The 25,619-nt window shown below is 44.2% G+C and overlaps 1 protein-coding gene across 4 annotated transcripts in view; it reads right to left on the reverse strand.

The window, feature by feature from the left end:
- The window catches only part of PRKAR1B (protein kinase cAMP-dependent type I regulatory subunit beta), a 234,048-nt gene that overhangs the window by 15,752 nt on the left and 192,677 nt on the right, over nt 1-25,619 (reverse strand). For all 4 annotated transcript variants that reach the window (XM_073648024.1, XM_073648025.1, XM_073648027.1 and 1 more), the window contains 2 exons: nt 24,929-24,989; nt 10,616-10,737 (listed from right to left, as the gene is read on the reverse strand). In XM_073648024.1, coding sequence (XP_073504125.1) covers nt 10,616-10,737; nt 24,929-24,989 — 183 coding nt within the window. The remainder of the gene's footprint in view (nt 1-10,615; nt 10,738-24,928; nt 24,990-25,619) is intronic.

Below are 25,619 nucleotides of genomic sequence, written 5' to 3' on the forward strand. Positions count from 1 at the left end.
AAGCCTCACTGTAGACAGAGGCGTACGGCGGCTATTCATCCATGGTGTAAAAATATATTCCCTTCTGTATAGCAAAGCACAGTAGACTATACACCAGGGAGGCACAACCTTTTCTGCACCGAGGCCCATATTTTCATACTTAATCACTCCCGAGACCTGCAATAAAACCTAAAGGGATATTAATATTACCATCTGAGACATTTCTGGCATAGCAAAAGTACGGTATATGATATAAATGCCTGATAGGAGTCCAAAAAGTGGAACCTATGCCTATAGCATATATGTCAAATTCAGGCCCACAAGGTGATTATATTTGGCTCGCAAAACCAGAACCGCCAACCCTATGTGGGGCCCATTATTCTGTATGGAGGACTATGTGGTGCCCATTATTCTGTATGGAGGACTCTGTGGGGCCATTATACTGTATGGAGGACTCTGTGGGGCCCATTATACTGTATGGAGGACTATGTGGGGCCATTATTCGGTATGAAGGACTATGTGGGGCCATTATACTGTATGGAGGACTATGTGGGGCCCATTATACTGTATGGAGGACTATGTGGGGCCATTATACTGTATGGATGACTATGTGGGGCCATTATTCTGTATGGAGGACTATGTGGGGCCCATTATACTGTATGGAGGACTATGTGGGGCCCATTATACTGTATGGAGGACTATGTGGGGCCCATTATACTGTATGAAGGACTATGTGGTGCCCATTATTCTGTATGGAGGACTATGTGGGGCCCATTATTCTGCATAGATGACTATGTGGGGCTCATTATTCTGTACGGAGGACTATGTAACATAGTAACATAGTTTTTAAGGTTGAAGGAAGACTAAGTCCATCTAGTTCAACCCATAGCCTAACATGTGGAGCCCATTATTCTGCATGGAGGACTATGTGGGGCCATTATTCTGTATAGAGGACTATGTGGGGGCCATTATTCTGTATGGAGGACTATGTGGGGCCCATTATTCTGTATGGAGGACTATGTGGTGCCCATTATACTGTATGGAGGACTATGTGGGGCCATTATTCTGTATGGAGGACTATGTGGGGCCATTATTCTGTATGGAGGACCATGTGGGTCCCATTATTCTGTATGGAGGACTATGTGGGGCCATTATTCTGTATGTGGGACTATGTGGGTCCCATTATACTGCATGGAGGACTATGTGGGGCCCATGATTCTGTATGGAGGACTATGTGGGGCCCATTATTCTGTATGGAGGACTTTGTGGGGCCCATTATTCTGTATACTGGTTGGCCCGCATCTTTGTCCAAGTTTTTTATTTTGGCTCTCTGTGTGTTTGAGTTTGACATCCCTGGCCTATAGGAAGAATTGGGGTCCCCTTTTCACCTAATTAGCACTACAGAGAGGGGAAAGCCATAGGAACATGTGGCTTTGCATTGTAAACTGAGCTACAATGGAGAGGGGTGCATACATTGATGGCTGCCTGTAACTCATATACACTATTCTGGAGGGCCAAACAGGGGTCAAGAGAACTCGTTCTCTTAATATATATGGGGGACACAAAGATAACTTTGTACCACTCTTCATTTCTCTAATATGAAGTCACCCACATGTGGGCATGTCTGGTCGCAAGTTGTGGACCGCCTTGGTTGCAAGTTGTGTACCCCCCAGCTACACAAGGAAAAAAAGGCCAGTCATACCAGATCCATGATAAAAGCAAATATCTAAAAGGTGCAGAAAATATCTCCCACAGTCAATACTTCTGTCTGGATTACCCCTTTAACACAAAACTTTTTACAGTTTATTTTTTTCAACTAATTGTTTCTTTCTTCTCTTTTTCTTTTAGGTTTAGTAAAAATTTCAAATGATATTGCTGGAAACATGTGCCGGATTACCACACTTTATGGATGATTAAATTATTAAAAATTGGTATTTTTCTTGTGCTCCTCATTGTGCTGCGGATTTGCTTGTGCCATACGTTGAAGCCTTTGATCACCTACCCTAAAAAGACATTGAGGACAATGAAAGGGTATAGGGTTAAATGTTCCTTTAATGGTCCCGTCAGTCCCCTGTAGGACTACATGTCCGTGGCTTGTCAGACTAGTAATTTAAGAGCTTCCTTCTTGACAGCATTTATCTTACTAATTAATAATTAATCATTCTGTGTGTTTTAAGGAGATTATCAGCATGATAGCAGAGTGTGCCCAAGGCTGTGCCTTCATTAATCAGGACGGAAAATTCTAGTGTGTGTATGTCCCGGTGGGCGCGGGCAGTGCCGAGGGGTCCTCTCCAGGTTACAGAATTACAGAGATGCAGTAAACAATCACACAATGTAACTGTTCGGAAAGCCATAAACTTTTTTTATGGGCAAATTCTGCCGTGAGATGCAGACAGCTGATCGGCCAAGTGCTTGTTCTAGTAACAAATGGGCTTTATTCAGAAGTGGTGCCTGGGGGGATACGCCTGCGGGGGAATCCTTATTGGAAAAGACCACAGCATGCTGATTCTCTGCCGTGAACATGGAGACACACATAATTACCCCAAACTTACTTCATTTGCCAGACTGAAAAACAAATACATAGTAACATGACTTGTTCGGGCCCCGTGCCATGCTCCAAAATACATCACCAGCGTTAATCTTCATACGGGGGCTAAAACACAAAAAACTCTTCCCAATAAATGAAAGTCTGATTCGCTGGATACAAAATCTATTGAAAGTTTTCAAAAGGTTTAAGGCTATGTTCACACATTGCGTTTTTTTCAGCGTTTTTTTTTTTTCTGCAGCAAAACCTGATCTCTTAGCAGAAAAGAAGTTGCATCAAAAACGCAAATTTTGGTGCGTTTTTCAGGATCCCAAAGTTTGGCTTTGCTTCCACCACAGGGGCATGAACACAGGTCACCAATGCAAGACATATGTGAAACCATATTAACCAGAATTACAAATGTAACAGTGGGGGGAGGTGAATTGTTCAGGAATAGTTGACCTAAGACACTGGCAGTGCATTGAGTTTGTATGACACTATTTACTTTTACACTATGGCCTGCTGTTCAGTTGCACAGGCATTTTTCAATTTCACACCTTCCTGGGCCACAGGTATTGTTCAATCTCACACCTAACTCAGCCAATGTAAACATCACTAATTTAATTACACTGTCCTAATTCAAACACTGCCATCTAAGTGACCAAGACATGATGGTAAAATCACAAAAATAAATGTGTTTCACATACTGTTGTACTTGCTTATTTTCACTAAAAACGCAACAAAACTTGATAGCTATGTTCACACTAGGCGTTTTTTCCACTACCCATTACTTCCAATGGGTGAAAAACTCTGAAAAAACGCTGAAAGAAGTGACACGCTCTATTTTGCAAAAAAACATTGAAAGCACAAAATGCTAATAAAAAACAAGATGTGTGCACGAGATTTCTGGAATCTCATAGACTTTGCTGGTACTGTAAAACACAGCTGCAAATTTGCATGAAAAACGCATCAAAAACCGCTAAAAAAAACTAAGATGTGTGAACATAGCCTAAAAATGAAGCAAAACAAGAGTCAATACCCCTAAAAAATTTTCCATTTTGTGGAAATAAGGGGGTATATGGTTTACAATATCTATTTCACAGTAGCCGATTAGGGAATTTTGAATGTCCATTCACATCTATTAGCAGACACAAAAAAATATTGCGTGCTCTGGAGGACCCAGCATGTAATACTTAATGTCACCTGAGGTGGTGCTGTAGTTCAAAACATTCTGCCACATACTTGGGGTTGTCCAATTTTTTTTTTTCTTACCTAAATGCGTACAATAGGGAATAAAAATTATTTTTGCGATAGGGTTTCATTAAAAATTTCGCACCATTTGTCTCCTATAACCACAGCATTTCACAGTCTATTGCTGGCTGCAGAAAGAGTTGCAGAAACAGGGTCGGCCACATTATCTTTATTTTATCAGATGTGTTGGGGACATTATTTTGTTGCACTATTATACAGGTATGACAGGTTCTCCTCCTGCTCGTTAGTACCGCTTCCTTCACAAACTGGAAGCTCTCCTATCCATAAAATAGCTGCTGGTGGAGGAACATGTGACCAGTCTCCTCCAATAGAAAAGCAGTTATCTCATGTGAGGATTCCAATTGGACAAGGCTGATGCACAGGTCCGGTCACACGCTTCTCCACCAGCAGCTAGTCTATGCACTGGACAGCAGGTCTCCTGATACCAAACTTAACATCCTAGGAGGCTGTCGACTTTGCATCAGGAAACCTGTAGTCAGTCCGGACATCATGGTACTCGGACTGTGTTTCAAGTATGTCTGAATTAAGCCTTAGATTGGTGGGAGTCTAATTCTTGGCACCCTGCCATTTAAAGAGGCTATCCACTACTTTGACATTGATGAGCTATCCTTAGTCTGATTGGTGGGGGTGCTACACTCGGCACCCCCGCCGATCAGGTGTCCTAGGTACTGGCGGCTGCCGGAAGTGCTCAGTTACGTAGCTGCTCCGTCTACTGCACATCCACTCCCTATTCAAATCAATGTGCAGTACCCGGCCATGGCCACTGTCAGTAGACGGAGCATTATAACTGAGCACTTCCGGCCGAGAACAGCTGATCGGAAGGTGTGTCGGGAGTCACATCCCCACCGATCAAACATTGATGAGATATCCTAAGGATAGGTCATTAATATTAAAGTAGTAGTCAACCTCTTTAAAGTCTGCGGCACTCGGGGGAGTACTTACATATTACCTGCACTCTGTACGCTTAGTGGCCTATACAGAACAATATCAATAATGAAAAGGCTGCATCGCGTGCCGAAAGCTGTGCCCCTTACAAACCGATCGTGGACAGAGTAGACCCTGTCATTGGTACATTACACTGTTGACTTTGCCGCTTGGTCAATCACCAAATAATTTTAGAAGAAGCAACGTATTTCATAGCAACAAAGGCAAAACCATCACACGAGATAACAAGAACATAAATATAGTAAAAATACAACAAGGAGCATGTAAACTCTTGGTTTCTTTGTTGGGGACTGTACATCTGTTGAGGCTGCAGCCTGCCAGAATGTAATTCTTTATGACAATAACCATTGCATGGCTCTTAAAAGTTTTTCCTACTTGTGCCAGGAAGCTCATATGGGATAATACCGTGACCCTGGACTCGGATACATTCCACATCTGTCCAGTCTGGGAAAGAAGGAGCTGCTTGTGTGAACTTCACTGGGAAACCAGATCTAGAATTGTCTGAAATTTCTTCTCCTCTCTCGCTTCTTGCAAGTTTTACACACTCAGGACTAATTGTAGGCTGAAGTAGGTAAAAAACAGAGGCCAATGCTGATAGATTTATCTGGATATAGAATGTCAGACATACCGTATACGGCGGTGCACATATGTCTGATATCGGGATGAAGAATGTCTCCAGGATAGACTTATTGTACATTGGTCCCCAAAGTTAAAATTGCTGGTATTGGTTCATGGCATAACATTGGGCCATTCCAGATTGTTCTTCTGGTTGATGCCTTACCCAGCTGAAATCTTCCCTTGTTGGAAAGAATGGTGGCAAGGCATTTTCTGAAAACTAATTTGCTAACATTGCAATGATTGGCTTTAGCGATGTCCATTGGACTGGTGGACAAAGTTAGACTTTGTACAGAGAGCATCAGAGCCCTACAGTCTGCGTATACCGGGAAAAAGCTCCCTGCCTAGATGTCTCTTTACAGCTGGATACATGACTAGTCTGTAGTTTATGAGAAGAGAACTAAAATGACTCTCTGACAAACCAAGCTCTGCTACATTACTGGGTAACCCTGCTACACCACTGGCCAGCTCTGCCTTGGATTCTGTGACAAACCCAGCTCTGCTACTTCTTCGGTGAGACATAACAAAACAGAGAGCAGTAATGTAAGCATTAGGCTGGGTTAACATTAAGTTTTATCCACTCATCACTGGCTCCGTTGGGGCTTATGTCTGAAGCCTGGTAAAAAATGGGATTCAGAGTCACTATTTGCTATGCTGGGCATCAATTTTGACAGTATCTGCCTATTTGAGGTGGGCAACAAATTGGTGGTCAACTGCTCTGAATAAAACGTGATGTGAACATAGTCTATCTTGGACAAACGTGACACTGCTTCCCCCAATTATAACACCAGATCACTGGGGTTTAACCATGTAAGGCCCAGATCAATCAGCTGATCACCTACCGGGCTCCCCTGGAAAACCATTTCAAGACAAATTTAATTTAGAAGAGTTCACCTAAAGACCAGAGAGAGCTTTTGGGACCACTAAATGCCAATTTACACAAATTTCCTGCCCAAATGAGTGCCTATATAGCAAGTTAATCTACATTTTGACCTAGTCCAATGCAAACCGTATGGGGATCAATTATCGTTAATACAATCACCTGGTCCCCATACAGTTTGCATACTGCTGATGGCACAATAGTGATAATTTTTAGACTGCATAAAATAAACTTGATCAAGTGTCTGCTCATTCTTCAGAAACGAATGGCCCATGACAAAAGGGCCAATAGAAGTGCCTCTAAAGGGCTTATAAAAGTGCATTGTAATCCCGACCTGATGTGAATGAGCCCAATTTTATCAATGCACTCACTCCATAGCTTTTACCACCTACTAAACTATTTCTTTGATTTCTTGTAACATCCCTAAAGCTCATGTTCAAATAAATCATCTCGGCATGAAATAAATATTATATTTTGCACTCTGATGTTCCTGCCAACTCCGTGCATTCAGAAGTAATCCAATGTTCTTCCTGACATTGTCAGACCACCCTCCCATGATACCCCGTATGTGACTGGTACTCAAGACATTTAATCTTCATTCAAACAGAGGCTTCCACCGGCGATGAACCCCGGAGACTCCCGCTTCTTTTCATACAGAAGTCTGCAAGCGATTAGCTTCAGAAAGACTCATGATCTAAGAATGCCCTTGTATCAACATCTTTCCGCAAGCTCCAACATGTTTCCTATTACGAATTCAACTCTTATGAGATCATCTTTATCAGGTACTCAGGTCATTTGCTTGATCAAAATCTGCTCCGGCCAACGTTGGGGCCGTTGATTTTACCGGCTCTTCGAAAGGACGTACAAGTGTTCACAGATTTCTTTCCCCTTCCTTAACACAGGCGCCTCATCAAGAGATAAAGCAGCGTGGAAAATTGGCAACGTACATAAATAGTTACCAACTTTTTTTTTTTTAATGGAACAGCTGTTGAAATTTGGAGCCGTGCCACATCAGCACTTTCTTTGCCAGCCTGTGTTGCTCTTATATCCATGGAAATGGGGTGGATCGCGGGAACCTCTAAACTTGGGTGAAGGAACTTTTTCTTATTTTTTTTCTAAAAAACCTGGAAACGGCTGCCAAATCACATCATAATCATTCATACCGTGGCCATTAATTTTGGAGAACCCCTAACCCTCAAGATAATTCAACACTTGGAACGGGTTAAGAAGAAATGTCTACCTTTAGGCTACGGTTTTACTCATATCTATGTTTATAGTAGAAGGCAACCGCATTGGTTAGATCAGATATGGAAATGGAGGCATGTGGCAGGTTTTCATTAAACCTAGATCCTCGAAAGCTAGAAAATCAACATATCGCAGATCATCAGCCCGTGTGCTAGCATTACAATGAATCGCTATCGCAGCTGTCTATTATGTGTATTTATGTCCTCCATCGTGCTGATGACAATAATCCCCTATTATTTTATATTATATGGCGTATTAAAGGCCAAAAATACACCTAATACAACCCCTGGGATACAATCATCCATGTACTACATAGCGAAAATGTCGTGTGACCTAAATCTGGAATCTAGGAAAATGGGAAAAAGAAAATATAAAGTTAATACCTGATTCCACACACAAAATCTCCAGTTATAATGATATCCCTGTCCATGGTTCTGACGTAAATAGCTATAATCAATCCATAATAAGGCCATGTTCACACTCAATTTTTTGAGGCCCTCAAAAACCATGAATTTTTCAAGTAGAAACAGTTTCGGAGTTTTCGAAGAGTTCCAAAGAGTTTTTCTTAACCAAGTAAAGAGTTTTGGGAGTGTTTGTTTTTCCCTGATTGTGCAATTTCCTTCACAATCCGGGTCAAAGAAGTGACATACACTTAATTTATTCTACCAGACGTTTTTCAAAACCTCTTCAAGAAAAAAAAAAAATCTCAGAAAACTCCTCATATGAACAGCAAAGTAGATTTACATCAGAAGAGTTTTTGGCGCAGATACGCTTAAAAAACATAATTCCTACTACCTTATATAAAGAACATCAGGTAGGTAGGGAATCTTTATATCATTAATATATGCATCTCCAAGGCTCAACACATGCAATAATCCCATATTATAGTATGATAACAGGCATTAATTCTTATATTGGTTTCTCTTAAATTGAATCCCAAATTTGGGGAAAATGAGGCTTTTCTCCTGAATCCGGCGCTATTTTTCTTTTCTTCCTGCGCCTTTCTATTCCGGAGATATGACCTCTCTTCCTGGTAAGTAACTCTAGTCTTTTTAGCCAATTGGGTGTGGTCCTCAAGAAGACGCCCACAGATCGCAGCTGAGAACCACGCCCACTTGCATAACAAGACTAGATTTATATACAGGGATGAGAGGGCCATATCTCAGGAATGGAGAGGAGCAGGAACAAAAGAAACACAACCCCGGATTCAGGAGAACAGCGGCATTCACACCAGGCACAAAAATCATATATTTATAGCAAGTGACAGGTTCCTATTAAGCTTCATCCCGTTTAGAGCTCATGATTTCTTTGTCATATATGTGGTGGTCTGCCAGACATGTATAGTCCTAACATGAAGACTTTTTGACCAACCTTGACAATGTCTCCAATCTTGATAAATATGGAGTAACTTCTGTAGACCCAGGTGACACTCCTCTACATTGATTGAATACCAGACCCATTTTTTGATGTTCATATCAAAGTGTCCATCCAATTCCTTTATCTTATGCTATATCAGTATATTTTTTATATATTACGTACTTTTTTAGTTACTACTTAGAGAATACTGTCGCTTTTGAATGGACCTAGTAAAGTAGTGTCCATGGACTTAATGGTTCCCACACAAACATGGATTTTCGTATCTATTTAAATGACTGAATTAATGGAGGAAATGTAGGTTGACAAACCAAATCTTGCGTTTATGGACAGATGAAGAAGCATTAGGAAGTCCAGGTGTAAACTAATGTCAGCTAAACCCACCAATGTTGAATGGAATGGCTGTCAGGATTTCTGTTGCCCTTTTACAGTTTGACCACTAGTGACCGCTATTGTTCACTTTAATATTGTGCTGCAGTTTCACTCCTTAACACTGAAAGCTGCTGTTGTGTTCTGCAATTGCCCTGTACCAAGATGGCAGATTCTGAATCTATGGAATCCACCTAGTTTCCTGTTTGGGCCTAGTTAAAGCCGCATGAATCTCTCACTCATTGCTTGAGTATTGTGTCTAGCTGTTAGCCTAGTTTCAGTCTCCAGCTCTTAAACATTCTTACCCAGACTGTTCTATTCATCTATGGATTGTTTCCTACAACTCCTTGCTATCTCTAAGAACTTCTATTACTGCTTGCTGTTCCTGCTTGTGCTCCTTCGGCCACTGCTTTCCAGCAGTACTACGCCAGTATCATAACAATGACCGACCATTGAGAGTTTGGCTGATATTCCTTCAGCAGGTGGCAGAAGCTTGCTACTGACTCCCCAGTAGGAACACATACACACTCAGCCCAACTGAGCATGCATGTGTATGAAGAGGTCAGGAGGAATAGCTGTTAGTCAAGCAAGAGCTTCCCCAAATATTAGAAGCTTATTACCAACCTAAGGGGAGAGTCACACGGCCGTATAAATCGGACAAGGATCGCCACGCAATGCTCGGACAGGCCGTCGGCTCTTCTGAGCCGAGCGTTATAGCTGCATAGAAATACATGCTTTCACGCTCCTGTCATGTGAGCCGACTGCCAGTCCGAGCTTTGCGTCCCTTGTCTGAGTTATACGGCGGTGTGACTCTCCCCCAAGGCTGTTTATTCACTCAGGCCAAGCCAAAGAAAGGGAACTTGAAAATTCAGACCCTATATTTGGTCTCTACTTGACTACTGCTTTGGAATTATGAGTATGCTTTACTATAGAACATCTTAAAGCACAAAATGACTGTTCAAACCAAGCACAGGCGCTCAGTACACCCAAGGCATGGCCAACCGATTCAGTGCCCCTTCTCACCTTTTTTCCATCTATCTCCACCCATGTCCTGTAAAGACAGAGAAGTCATTTAAGGAAGAGGCGAGTGGAGATATATGCAAAACAAGTAGATGGGAAGGGGCACTGAACTGTTTGTCCACACCAAGGGTGCACCAAGCGCCTGTGCTGGGTTTGAATAATCGTTTTGAGCTGATAGACTCCTTTTAACATCACTGTGTAGTCTTCAGAAGCCCTTATACCAGATTTGGCCACAATCAGCACCAATCCACTCCTGCTGGAAGGCGCTCTCTCCGAAAAACAACTTTTTCAGATCTTTGGTAAGAAGAGGCTTCTCCAACCTACTCTGTGCGTAGACGACGCTGGCTACTATTGTGATAGGCAATGAAATAAAAAGATATGTGTACACCGACCTCGGTAATGATGAAGAAGTCATCTCCCGGTTCTCCCTGAACCACTATCTTTTCTCCATCTTCAAACTGCACGGGTTCCAATGCGTCGGCCACGGTAAGACGCTCCCATTTATCGAGGGATTCTGGAAAGGAGGTATGTAAGAAACCCGTGTGACTATAGGATTCATACAGTAGATGTGGCCTCAAACGTCTCACTTAAAATTACAATGCCCTGGCGGTGAGTGCATGCTGGGATGCTGGGAGTTGTAGTCTGCAGCATTTGGAAAGCCTAGTTGTCCAAGGACGTAGTCAGTGAGGTTCAGATGTCAGATATAAGCTAAGGATTTCACGCTTCCCTCCATACGTTAATATTCGTGGTTAAGAAGTCCTGCTCTGCTAAAAGAGGTATATTACTAAATTACTTGTCGTGGCAAGTGCTAAACATATCAGAACGTTCTCGGCAGCGGAGATGTCCCTGGCGCACGTTCAACAGCGCTGGAGCCGAAAGTTTGTCCTGGAAGACAGTCCATTTGCTATACTTAATAGGATTTTATAAGGAGTTTCCCTTTTCATTCCTGCAGCTGTTCAGAAGGAAAATTATAAATTAATTATCACCTCTGATTTGTTTGGAGAATTAGTAAATAGGGGTTGATCATGGGAACATGCAGGCATGGCGTTCTGCTTAATGGGATTGGCCGGGGTTAGAAATAGCGGTCTGTTTTTTTTTTTCCAGAGGTGGCGTAGCTGCTATCGATGGCATGTGCCCCCATCAGAAGAAGGATAAGTCGCATCATTAGACTTGGCCATAGACAGATCTCATATCTTATGGATGTCCACACAAGGCGACCCAGGCCATTGCCCACATCTCCATGGGCTTAGGGGACCTACGTTGGCCTCTTGGACCAAACAAAACAGAGATTATATTGGTATTTTGGGCAACTTCTAAGACTGCTTTTTTTTCAGAAACAATTTCAGTCTTCGGTCTTGGCTTTAGGTTGCATTTCATTGAGAGGGAATAAGCTGCAATACCAGTGGTTGTCCATGGATGAGAGTGGCGCTGTTTTTGGAAAAATCAGATCATTTTTGTCTTCTCTCAAATAGCTTGTTTAGACACCTTCCTATTGAAGGGGTTGTATCATGAAGATAATCCCTGTTCATAATTCCTCTCTAAAATTGGGTTCTGCTCTTGCGGATTCAAGCCATGCATGTATTATACTGAGAGACATTCATCTGATGGCCGCTCCATGACCTGACATCTTGGTAAAGGTGGGAGTTTATGGAGTGGGTTTAGGAATGGAGCCCGCTCCATATAGGGTACATGTAACGAGAAATATAATTTTTTTTTGAGGTGGGGGAGGCTATAGATGACGAATACCACTATATGGTACTCAGTGATATATGTTGAGGCTTCATGTTCAGAGCATGCATCTGGAGATGACCCTGTACTGTGTGCCAAATGTATCCCATAAAGAGGTGTGATTGGAGCCTACATCTGTCATACAATGTCAATGATGCATCACTACAGTGTCCATATAATACTACCATACAGTGCCCACTATACCGCCATTCAATTCCCTAACAAAGCTGCCATTTTATGCATTTAAATAATTAGTAAAGTCCTTGTTGATCCTGGATAATGAGCACACTCGGGATGTTATTCAGAATCCAGTCAATAAGAAACTGGACACATGGGCAACAGTCACTTTGCCATCTACTAAAACATCCCGTCCTTCTGAGTTGCCATTTTCAGGGTCCAACTGAAGGTAAAGTCCCTGGTGCTCCAAGGAAATAAACATTCACATGCTCTACTCTCAGGCTTTTTGGGGGGCTCAGTCCTTGGAAGGCTTTATGGTAAAGTGGTGGCTTGGGTAATAGTCCACTTTGCCATCAGCTAAAACCATCCTTGATATTTTTCTTGTCCAAATAATGGTAAAGTATCTGGTGGTCATCGGTAGTAAACATTTACACGCTCTACTCTTAGGTTGGTTGTGGGGTTTCTTGGGAAACTGGTGGCTTTAATTGTCCACTTTCCCACCCGCTACAACTGTTTCAGTGTCCACATTTTGGTTACATTTTTGTGGTTATAGGAGATAAACATAAACATGCTCTACTTGCAGGCTAGTCTTTGGGTTCAGTTTTTGGGAACCATCTAGAAAACTGGTGTCCGGAGCAATGGTCCTCTTTGCCAGCTTGTAAAATTAGTCTTGCCATTTTTAGTGTCCTAATAATGGTAATCCTGGGAAATTAACATTTCAGTGTCCAAATTTTGGTAAAATTTCTGGTGGTCATAGGAGATAACCATTGACATACTCTACTCGCAGGCTAGTCTTTGGGTTCAGTTCTTGGGAACCCTGTAGATAACTGGTGTCCTGAGTAATGGCCCATTTAGTCTTGTCATTTTTAGTGTCCTAATAATGGTAACATCCATGGTAATCCGGGGAAATTAACATTTAGATGCTCCAATATTGGGGTCCAGTTCTTGAGGGTCCTATGGAAACCTTTGGACCAGTTTGACACTTTCTAAACCCATTCCAACCTTTGCGTTACATTCGGGAGGCATCAGTGCTTGGTTCATAACCCAGCAATACGACGCCATTACTCAATATATCCATTCTGCGGGATATTTCCAGTAAAGGATTCATAAACACAGGTGCAATATTTTCTTGAACCCTGGTGGAGACATATTCTGACATTTCCAGGATACCGTTCTGCTAGTATTTTGGGGGCTGTTTAGACAAGTAATAGAAAAGTCCAAGCTTAAGACTTCCAGGGGGCAGAATTTAATCATGATTTATTAGCCATTAGTCAAAACATGAAAAGTTTTCGTCCTAAGTTTTTTTTTGCTGGAACCATTTGAGAAAGTTCAAGAACATATCCATTGAATTATTCATGCCAGCCGGCATGACGGAGCTCGGGGAAGAAATGTTTGCTTCCTAAGCAGCAGATGCATTGATGTTTTGTTAAACCGGCCACGGCTATTTGCTCTGACGTATTTAGTAACATGTAACCTAATGTAATCAGTAATGCAAATCCTTCTCCGGAGCAATTAGAGCCCGGTGGTAATGGCCGGGCCTGCGCCACTTATCAGGTAGTTGTCTTTGGCTAATGGTGATTGATCAGTGGACGAGGGTGGGGGAGGGGAGCAGTGCCACGGGGGTAAGGACAATAATGGAATTTATTGGATATGAGGTTGTTACTGCACAGAGAAAGGGCAAACATGGTGAATAGTGAAGAATGAAAAATTTGGTTTTAAAAGTTTTTGAAAAATGTTAACAAAAACTAATGGTTTGAGGGCAGAACGCATTATTTTACTAGTTATTTCCATCAACTGAAAGTGATGAAATATGCTAAAGGACTGATGTTTCTAGGAAAATCATATTAATCACAGAGTTGAACACAGGATTAACCTCTTTGCTCGGGCAGCTTCCCTTTTCGAGTTTCATGAGAATTTACGACATTGTGTCCTTACAACCTAATTTTCTGTGTACTTAGATTTCCTAATATTAAGGAGGGGGTTAGAGATGTGATGTTTCTTGATTGGCCAAGTTGCAGATTAATATTAGATTTGAGTAAAATGGGAAAAATAAAGACAATCAAAAAAAGTTCCATGATTAGGCTGAGTTCCATCACAAATCGGAACACAGCCTTAAATAAGTCTTAAAGGAGACAGGAGCGCAGTGGGATCCCAGGAGGTGGAGCTGACTAAGGTTAATCCAGGGGGTAAGTATAAAAAAAAGTCCCATTTATTGCAACGCGTTTCAGAGTAGAAGCGAAAAAGACATAAACGCACTGTCTTATAGAAAAGTGGATGGGATTGATAGAAATCTCAGGCCCACTGTGCATTTTTTTTTGACCTGCAGTGTGGGTTTCAAATTTGCAACATGTCAATTTTGTGGGTATGCTGAGTTTTCTGTGCGGATTTTCCCCATAGACTTGCACTAGATGCAGAAAATCCGAAGGTCAAAAACGCACACTGGTGGGACCCACAAATACTCGACATTTCTGGCATATGATAGGAATACCCTTTTAACAATCATTCTGTTTCTATCAGCATTGGTATACATTTCCAGGAGGAATGACAGAGGAACAGCACCATGAAAAGTTCCAATGAAAGAAGTTCCAGAATTTTTATTTTACGGAGAATACAAATATTTACTATGTCAGGGGGGATAGCATGTACTTGTTAAATGGTTTTTTTTTTGGTGGGTTCCAGTAGAGGGGTTGATTTACTGCACACAAAGATTGATATAATGTACTTTATGTACCAATTCCTCACGGGTGTCAATACCTCTGCTGGCAACCACTGAGAGGGTATCTTCATTGCTTATTTCCAGTGGATCACAAGATCACCTGGACAAGGGTAACTTGACCAGGACATTAATTTATTCTTGGGAGTATACAGGTGCTTCTCACAAAATTAGAATATCATCAAAAATTTAATTAATTTCAGTTCTTCAATACAAAAAGTGAAACTCCTATATTATATAGAGTCATTACACACAGAGTGATTTATTTCTGGTAATGTAGATGATTATGGCTTACAGCCAATGAAACCACAAAAGTCATTATCTCAGTAAATTAGAATACTTTATAACAACAGCTTGAAAAATGTTTTTAAAATCTGAAATGTCCTACTGAAATATATGTTCAGTAAATGCCCTCAATACTTGGTCGGGACTCCTTTTGCATCAATAACTGCATCAATGTGGCGTGGCATGGAGGCGATCAGCCTGTGGCACTGCTGAGGTGTTATGGAAGCCCAGGTTGCTTTGATAGCAGCCTTCAGCTCGTCTGCATTGTTGGGTCTGGTGTCTCTCATCTCACTCTTGACAATACCCCATAGATTCTCTATAATAGATTCTCTATGGGGTTAAGGTCAGGTGAGTTTGCTGCCAATCAAGCACAGTGATACTGTTGTGTGTAAACCAGGTATTGGTACTTTTGGCAGTGTGGACAGGGGCCAAGTCCTGCTGGAGAATGACATTTCCATCTCCAAAAAGCTTGTCGGCAGAGGGAAGCATGAAGTGCTCTAAAATGTCCTGGTAGACGGCTGCGCTGACTTTGGTCTTGATAAAACACAGTGGACCTCCACCAGCAGATGACATGGCTCCCCAAACCATCACTGATTGTGGAAACTTCACACTAGACCTCAAGCAGCTTGGATTGTGGCCTCTCCACTCTTCCTCCAGACTCTGGGACCTTGTGGAGTGTGTCAATGACTGCCTTCTGGACATCTGTCAAGTCAGCAGTATTCCCCATGATTGTGGAGCCTACTGAAACAGACTAAGGGACCTTTTTAAATGCTAAGGAAGCCTTTGCAGGTGTTTTTTGTTAATTATTCCAATTTACTGAGATGATGACTTTTGTGTTTTCATTGGCTGTAAGCCATAATCATCAACATTAACAGAAATAAACACTTGAAATAGATCACTCTTTTTGTCATGACTCTATATAACATATGAGTTTCACTTTTTGTATTGAAGAACTGAAAAATTAACTTTTTGATAATATTCTAATTTTGTGAGATGCCCCTGTATAACTGAGCATTATTAAAGAGGTGAGTCTCTCAGCAGCCTAGGAAAGCTGGGTGACAATCCCATAGGACAGGGGTCATCAACCTGTGACGCTCCAGCTGATGTGAAACTACAATTCCTAGCATGCCTTGACAGTCAGCTAATTGAGACTACTGCGGCTGTGTATGTGTGTGTATAGATAGATAGATAGAAATATAGATCGACAAATAGATGATAAACAGATGATAGAAAATAGATAGATTGATGATAGAAAGAAATATAGATAGATAGATGATACATAGATAGGAGATAAAAAGAAAAAGAAAAAAAGCAGCACCAGCGGTTTGGGTGCACAGCCTCCCAGGTAGTAGTTCCCTGTGTAGTTCCTAGCTACACTGTGTGCGGCCGGAGCCGCTCGTCACAGCGCATGCGCAGCTCCCAGATCAACAAGCTCGGCTGGCCATGACATACTGCGCAAGCGCGGCATACTGACATCAGCGCAAAACGGGAACAGAATTGAAATGGCGTGGGCGGCGCCAACCCAGACTAAATGCGATGAATCACACCACTATGAATAAACGAGCAGGTATGATATAAGTATATAAAGTGGTTTTACACATGATATTAGATAATAGATAGATAGAAGGATAGATAGGATAGATAGATAGATAGATAGATAGATAGATAGATAGATAGATAGATAGATAGATAGAAAGAAGGATAGAAAGATAGAAAGATGGATAGATAGATAGGAGGATAGATAGATATATAGATAGATAGGAGGATAGATAGATAGATAGATAGATAGATAGGAGGATAGATAGATAGGAGGATAGATAGATAGACAGATAGATAGATAGATAGATAGATAGATAGATAGATAGATAGATAGATAGATAGATAGATAGGAGGATAGATAGATAGACAGATAGATAGATAGATAGATAGATAGATAGATAGATAGATAGATAGATAGATAGATAGATAGGAGGATAGATAGATAGGAGGATAGATAGATAGATATGGGATAGATAGATAGATAGATAGATATATAGGAGGATAGATAGATAGATATGGGATAGATAGATAGATAGATAGATAGATATATAGGAGGATAGATAGATAGGAGGATAGATAGATAGATAGATAGATAGATAGGAGGATAGATAGATAGATAGGAGGATAGAGAGATAGATAGATAGATAGATAGGAGGATAGATAGATAGGAGGATAGATAGATAGATAGATAGATAGATAGATAGATAGATAGATAGATAGACAATACACAGATAAAAAAAAATTCCAGTTTACATTATATATCATTATTTGAATACATTAATTTTTTGTGGTGTACTTTATTATTTTACTAGAAGAAATATTGTGATTATACATATATACAGTGGGGAAAATAAGTATTTGGTCAATTACAAACAAGCAAGATTTCTGGTTCTCACAGACCTGTAACTTCTTCTTTAAGAGGCTCCTCTGTCCTCCACTCATTACCTGTAGTACTGGCATAAAAGACGCCTGTCCGCAACCTCAAACAGTCACACTCCAAACTCCACTATGGTGAAGACCAAAGAGCTGTCAAAGAACACCAGAAACAAATTGCAATCCTGCACCAGGCTGGGAAGACTGAATCTGCAATAGGCAAGCAGTTTGGTGTGAAGAAATCAACTGTGGGAGCAATAATTAGAAAATGGAAGACATACAATACCACTGATAATCTCCCTCGATCTAGGGCTCCACACAAGATCTCACCCCATGGGGTCAAGATGATCTCAAGAACGGTGAGCAAAAATCCCAGAACCACACGGGGTGACATGGTGAATCACCTACAGAGAGCTGGGGCCAACGTTACACAGGGTACCATCAGTAACACACTATGCCGCCAGGGACTCAGATCCTGCAGTGCCAGACGTGTCCCCCTGCTTAAGCCATTACATGTCCGGGCCCATCTGAAGTTTGCTAGAGAGCATTTGGATGATCCAGAAAAGTATTGGGAGAATGTCATATGGTCAGATGAAACCAAAGTAGAACTGTTTGGTAGAAACACAACTTGTCGTATTTGGAGGAGAAAGAATGCTGAGTTGCATCCAAAGAACACCATACCTACTGTGAAGCATGGGGGTGGCAACATCATGCTTTGGGGCTGTTTCTCTGCCAAGGAACTAGGGTGACTGATCCATGTACATGAAAGAATGAATGGGGCCATGTATCGTGAGATTTTGAGTGCAAACCTCCTTCCATCAGCAAGGGCATTGAAGATGAAATGTGCCTGGCTCTTTCAGCATGACAATGATCCCAAGCACACCGCCAGGGCAACGAAGGAGTGGCTTCGTAAGAAGCATTTCAAGGTCCTGGAGTGGCCTAGCCAGTCTCCAGATCTAAACCCTATACAAAACCTTTGGAGGAAGTTTAAAGTCTGTGTTGCCCAGCGACAGCCCCAAAACATCACTGATCTAGAGGAGATCTGCATGGAGGAATGGGCCAACATACCAGCAATAGTGTGTGCCAACCTTGTGAAGACTTACAGAAAACATTTGACCTCTGTCATTGCCAACAAAGGATATATAACAAAGTATTGAGATGAACTTTTGCAATTGACCAAATACTTATTTTCCACCAAAATTTGAAAAAAAATTCTTTCCAAATCAGACAATGTGATTTTCAGGATTTGTTTTCTCATTTTGTCTCTCATAGTTGAGGTCTACCTATGATGTCAATTACAGGCCTCTCTCATCTTTTTAAGTGGGAGAACTTCCACAATTGGTGGCTGACTAAATACTTCTTTCCCCCACTGTATATACACATACATGTATATATATACAAATACACATACCACATATATATTCGCGTATAAGCCGAATTATTCAGTACATGTTTTGTGCTGAAAAAGCCCCCCTTGGCTTATACTCGGGTATATACTAGAGTATATAGAAATTCCGGTGGTGGATAATGGTGTGGGGGGAGGGGGTGTTGCGGCGGGGGATGAGTGGGGCACACGCAGTTGCCACTGCTGCAGCTCCCTCATGTGCCCGCTGCTAAAGGGAAATTAATATTTCCTCATCTCCACTCCCATGGGCATGGAGAAAAATGAATATTTATTCTCTTTAGTAGCGGGCACAGAGGAGCGCTGAGCCGCAGCTCCTGCTAACAGTGCCCGCTACTAAAGAGAATGCATATTTGCTCCTCTCCACGCACATAGTCCTGGCGTGGAGCGGAGTGAATATGCCGGCAGCTCACATCAGTGTCTGAGGGCGAATGGCAGTGACGCACGTGCTGCTCAAATGCTGACATGAGCAGCTGTAGCAGAGCAGGATGCAGATCTGTAGCAGAGGTGAGGAAGGAAGGTGAGTATAAGTGTTTATTTTTTTATGTGTGCAGTGATGGGGCCATAAATACCAGGATTGGGGGATGAGGAGGCCATGCATTACCAGGATTGGGGAATGAGGGGTGCCATACATACCAGGATTGGGGGATGAGGAGGCCATGCATTACCAGGATTGGGGGATGAGGGGTGGCATACATACCAGGATTGGGGGATGAGGAGGCCATGCATACCAGGATTGAGGGATGAGGGGGCCATACATTCCAGGATTGGGGATGAGGAGGCCATGCATACCAGGATTGGGGGATGAGGGGTGCCATACATACCAGTATTGGGGGATGAGGAGGCCATGCATACCAGGATTGGGGGATGAGGGGGCCATACATTCCAGGATTGGGGGATGAGTGGTGCAATACATACCAGAATTGGGGGATGAGGAGGCCATGCATAGAAGGATTGGGGATGAGGAGGCCATGCATACCAGGATTGGGGATGAGGTGGCCATACATACCAGGATTGGGGATGAGGGGGGCCATACATACCAGGATTGGTGATGAGGGGTGCCATACATACCAGGATTGGAGATGAGGGTGCCATACATACCAGGATTGGAGATGAGGGGTGCCATGCATTCCAGGATTGGGGATGAAGGGGCCATGTATACCAGGATTGGGATGAGGGGGCCATACATACCAGGATTGGGGATGAGGGGGCCATGCATACCAGGATTGGGGATGAGGGAGCAATGTGTAACAGGATGGGGAAATTTACCAATAGCTGCTGCATTTCCCACCCTAGGCTTATACTCGAGTCAATAAGTTTTCCCATTTTTTTGTGGTAAAATTAGGTACCTCGGCTTACACTCGAGTATATACGGTATATATATATATATATATATATATATATATATATATATATATACACACATATATATATACTAGATGGTGGCCCGATTCTAACGCATCGGGTATTCTAGAATATGTATGCGGCAGACCGGGCGCAATCAGCAGAGCGGTGTTCAAATTTGGCGCCAAAATCGCTGATTGGTCGCGGCCAGCAACCGCGACCAATCAGCAAAGCGGTCTTGAAATTTGGCGACTATATCGCTGATTGGTCGCGGCCGGCGGTCGCGACTAATCAGCAGAGCGGGGTTTAAATTTTGCGCCAATAATGGTGATTGGTCACGGCCGCGACCATTCAGCAGAGCGGTGTTTAAATTTGGCGGCAATAATGCTGATTAGTCGCGGCCGGCAATTTGGCGCCAACAATGCTGATTAGTCGCGGCCGGCAACCGCGATCAATCAGCAGAGCGGTGTTTAAATTTGGCGCCAAATCGCTGATTGGTCGCGGCTGGCCACCGCGACCAATCAGCAGAGCGGTGTTTAAATTTGGCGCCAATACTGCTGATTGGTCGCGGCCGGCAACTGCGACCAATCAGCAGAGCGGGGTTTAAATTTTGCACCAATATTGCTGATTGGTCGCGGACGGCGACCGCGACTAATCAGCAGAGCGGTGTTTAAATTTGGCGCCAATACTGCTGATTGGTCGCGGACGGCGACCGCGACTAATCAGCAGAGAGGTGTTTAAATTTGGCGCCAATAATGCTGATTAGTCGCGGCCGGCATCCGCGACCAATTAGCAGAGCGGGGTTTAAATTTGGCGCCAAAATCGCTGATTGGTCGCATCTGGCGTCTGCGACCAATCAGCAGAGCGTTGTTTAAATTTGGCGCCAAGCTCGCTGATTGGTCGCGTCTGGCGTCCGCGACCAATCAGCACAGCAGTGTTTAAATGTGGCGGTAAGATCGGCCGCTATTTAAATGTGGCGCCCAAATCGGTGATTTTTAACACAAATGTCCGGACCTTTGTAACACCATGCGGATACTGTGGGGACATCAGCGGCTAGGGTGTCAAGGGAGGATCGGGGAGCGGTGCAGCGGGTCGGGATACTTCTGCTGCTAGCAGTCTCTCATCTCCCGGCTTCTCGCAGAGGAAGTAGCCGCACAGGCAGCGGCGCTCCCCGGTCCTCACTAATACGATTCCGCTCCCCGGTCCTCACCAATACGATTCGCTGATTGGTCGCGCTCTCCGCACGCGACCAATCAGTGATCTTGGCGCTAAAGTTAAACACCGCTGTGCTGATTGGTCGCCGACGCTGGGCGCGACCAATCATCGATTTTGGCGCCACATTTAAATAGCGTCCGCGACCAATCAGTACAGCGGTGTTAAAATGTGGAGCCAAGATCGGTGATTGGTCGCGGCCGATATTTAAATTTGGTGCCCAAATCGGTGATTGGTTGCGGGCAGCGTCCGCGACCAATCAGCACAGTAGTGTTTAACTTTTGCGGCAAGATCAGTGATTGGTCGCGGGCCAAGACCGCGACCAATCACCGATTTGTGCGGCACATTTAAATAGCGGCCGCGACCAATTGGATGTCAGCGCCGCTCCCCGGTCCTCCCTTCACACCCTAGCCGCTGATGTCACCACAGTATCCGCATGGTGTTACAAAGGTCCGGACATTTGTGCTAAAAATCGCTGACTGGTCGCCGACGCTGGGCGCGACCAATCACCGATTTTGGCGCCACATTCAAATAGCGTCGGAGACCAATCAGCGATTTTTAACACAAATGTGCGGCTAGGGTGTGAAGGGAGGACCGCGGAGCGGCGTTGCGGGTCGGGATACTTCTGCTACGAGCGCCCGCTCATGTCCCGGGTTCTCGCAGCGGAAGTAGCCACACAGGCAGCGCCGCTGACATCCATGCGGCTAGGGTGTGAAGGGAGGACCGGGGAGCGGCGCTGACATCCAATTGGTCGCGGCCGCTATTTAAATGTGCTGCACAAATCGGTGATTGGTCGCGGTCTTGGCCCGCGACCAATCACTGATCTTGCCGCAAAAGTTAAACACTACTGTGCTGATTGGTCGCGGATGCTGCCCGTGACCAATCACCGATTTGGGCGCCAAATTTAAATATGGGCCGCGACCAATCACCGATCTTGGCTCCACAATTAAACACCGCTGTGCTGATTGGTCTTGGACGCTATTTAAATGTGACGACAAAATCGGTGATTGGTCGCGCCCTGCGTCGGCGACCAATCAGCACAGCGGTGTTTAAATGTGGAGCCAAGATCGGTGATTGGTCGCGGCCGATATTTAAATTTGGTGCCCAAATCGGTGATTGGTCGCGGGCAGCGTCCGCGACCAATCAGCACAGTAGTGTTTAACTTTTGCGGTAAGATCAGTGATTGGTCGGTACGAAGACCGCGACCAATCATCGAATCGTCTTGGTGAGGACCGGGAAGCGGCGCTCCCCGGTCCTCCCTTCCGCATGGAGGTCAGCGACGCCGGCGGTCCTCCCGCTGCTACCGGCCGGGAGATGAGCGCCTCGCGCCGGTCATCTCCCGGCTGCATCTCCGTCCCGCAGATGGGTCCGGCGGTCGAGGTCCTTCTGCTGTTACTGGCCGTTACTGGCTCATCTCCCGGCTGCATCGCCACTGAGCTCCGTCCAGCAGATGAGCCACTAACGGCCGCCATCTTTTTTCAGAAATCCCGCGGCGCTGATTGGCCGCTGCTGGACCAATGAGCGACGCGGGATTTCCAGGACAGACAGACAGACAGACGGGATAAGACAATTATATAGTAGATATATATATACACTGTATATATATATATATAAATGTATACACACACATATACTGTGTACACATAGACAGATCTACTATATAATTGTCTTATCCCGTCTGTCTGTCTGTCTGTCTGTCTATCTGTCGGTCTGTCTTTCTGTCTGTCTGTCTGTCCTGGAAATCCCGCGTCGCTCATTGGTCCGGCAGCGGCCAATCAGCGCCGCGGGATTTCTGAAAAAAGATGGCGGCCGTTAGCGGCTCATCTGCTGGACGGAGGTCAGCGGCGATGCAGCGGGGAGATGAGCGGCGCTAGCAGCACAACTACCCCGACCGGCGCCGCTGACCTCCATGCGGGTAACGTCGGAAGATCAGCGGCTTGGCCCGCTGATCTCCCGACAGCAAGTGTGAACGGAGGACCGGGGAGCGGTGCTGCCGGTGGGGATGCTTCTGCTGCGAGCAGCCGCTCATCTCCCGGCTTCTCGCAGCAGAAGGAGCCGCACAGGCAGCGCCGCTCCCCGGTCCTCGCTAATAAGGAGCCGCACAAGCAGCGCCGCTCCCGGGCCCACACTAATACGACGCTGATTGGTCGCGGTGGCCAGCCGCGACCAATCAGCGGGATGGGCGGCAAATGTAAACGCCGCTGTGCTGATTGGTCGCGGTGGCCGGCCGTGACCAATCAGCGATATCGGCTGCAAATTTAAACGCCGCTCTGCTGATTGGTCGCGGTGGCCGACCGCAACCAATCAGCGAGATGGGAGGCACATTTAAACGCCGTTCTGCTCATTGGTCGCGGTGGCCGGCCGACCGCGACCAATCAGCGAGATTGGCGCCAAACTTAAACAATGCTCTGCTGATTGGTCGCGGACGCCAGACGCGACCAATCAGCAATATTGGCGCCAAATTTAAACACCGCTCTGCTGATTAGTTGCAACCACCGGCCGCGACCAATCAGCGATATTAGCGCCATATTTAAACACCGCTCTGCTCATTGGTCGCGGTTACCGGTCACGAATAACCAGCATTATTGGCGACAAATTTAAACACCGCTCTGCTGATTAGTCGCGGCCGTGACCAATCACCATTATTGGCGCCAAATTTAAATAACGCTCTGCTGATTGGTCGCGACCGCCGGCCGCAACCAATCAGCATTATTGCCGCCAAATTTAAACCCCGCTCTGCTGATTGGTCGCATTCGCTGGCCGCGACCAATCAGCATTATTGGCGCAAATTTAAACCCCGCTCTGCTGATTAGTCGCGAGCGCCGGCCGTGACCAATCTGCGATATAGGCGCCAAATTTTAACACCGCTTTGCTAATTGGTCGCGGTTGCCGGCCTCGACCAATCAGCGATTTTGGCTCCAAATTTAAATACCGCTCTGCTGATTGCGCCCGGTCGGCCGCATACCTATTCTAGAATACCCGATGCGTTAGAATCGGGCCACCATCTAGTATATATATAATCACCATATTTCTTCTAGTAAAGTAATAAAATATACACAAACAACAATCATTCATTCCGATACTAAACAATATATAGTGTAAACAGGACACGCACCTGTCGAGCTTTCCGGTTACCTTCAGCTATAGCAGTGTCGCAGATTACGTCCCCTCCTACATTAAAGCCTCAGGATTTCGGCCCCAGCTTCTCATACATGTAAAATCATTTAGGTTTGGTGCATGAGATCAGATAGCTACTAAGAAAACCCCGAGGAACAGATGTGAGCTTACATGAACCAATAAAATGATTAGCGTGCAGGACCCCCCAAGCCAGTTTATGTGGCTGCTGTGTGGTCTGTAGTAACTGAGCTTTATGTGTTTCTACGGCCTGAAAGCGATTTGTGCAGCTGCTGACGTCACGGGGGGACTACTGACCCAAAATGGAGACTTTGCTTAGGAACTCTTCATACATCTTCCGCTTTCTCAGTGTGCTGCCCTGTGAAGATTAATGGAGAGAAAAGATATTAGAACAGTCATTACTATACAGTATATATAATAATAAAGTCAAATTGTAAAAAAAATAGCGTAAAAATACATTGCCGGAGAGTTTTGTTAGAGGGTTATTCTCAAGTTTGGAAGTTGTTCCTTATCAGTGGGATAAGAAATAACTTCCCAATTGCTGGTGGTCCGACTGCTGGTGCCCCACAATCCTGAGAACCGGTGATCTGAAGAGCATGTGTAGACTCTAGCTTCCTATTGTTTCAGGAAACAATACATGTACATAGCCACAATATTTTTTATTGTAGCATCTAATTAGCGTGTGCACAGGTTATTGTGATGGGAGGAGGAGCAGAGTCAGCTGAAATCGTCCGATATGATTGGAGGATCCAGTGCTATCAGCTGTTACCTGTCATGGTAACCCTGCCTCTGATAATAAGGAAACTGCTGTAAACTGCTTGGCTTTTGGTGCAGAAAAATCTGCTGCAAATACTCAACGTGTCAGTTCTCCATGGAGCTTCATGAGCACCAACTGTCATCTCCTATATCTGTAATGGGAAAATCTGTATTCACACAAGACAGATTTTTACCCAAGATTTTGAAATTCTGAGACTGAAGGATCAGTCCA

The sequence above is a fragment of the Phyllobates terribilis genome, unplaced genomic scaffold (assembly GCF_046119375.1).
Source record: "Phyllobates terribilis strain yellow unplaced genomic scaffold, ASM4611937v1 Scaffold_9__5_contigs__length_417890890, whole genome shotgun sequence".
In the NCBI taxonomy this organism is placed as follows: Eukaryota; Metazoa; Chordata; class Amphibia; order Anura; family Dendrobatidae; genus Phyllobates; species Phyllobates terribilis.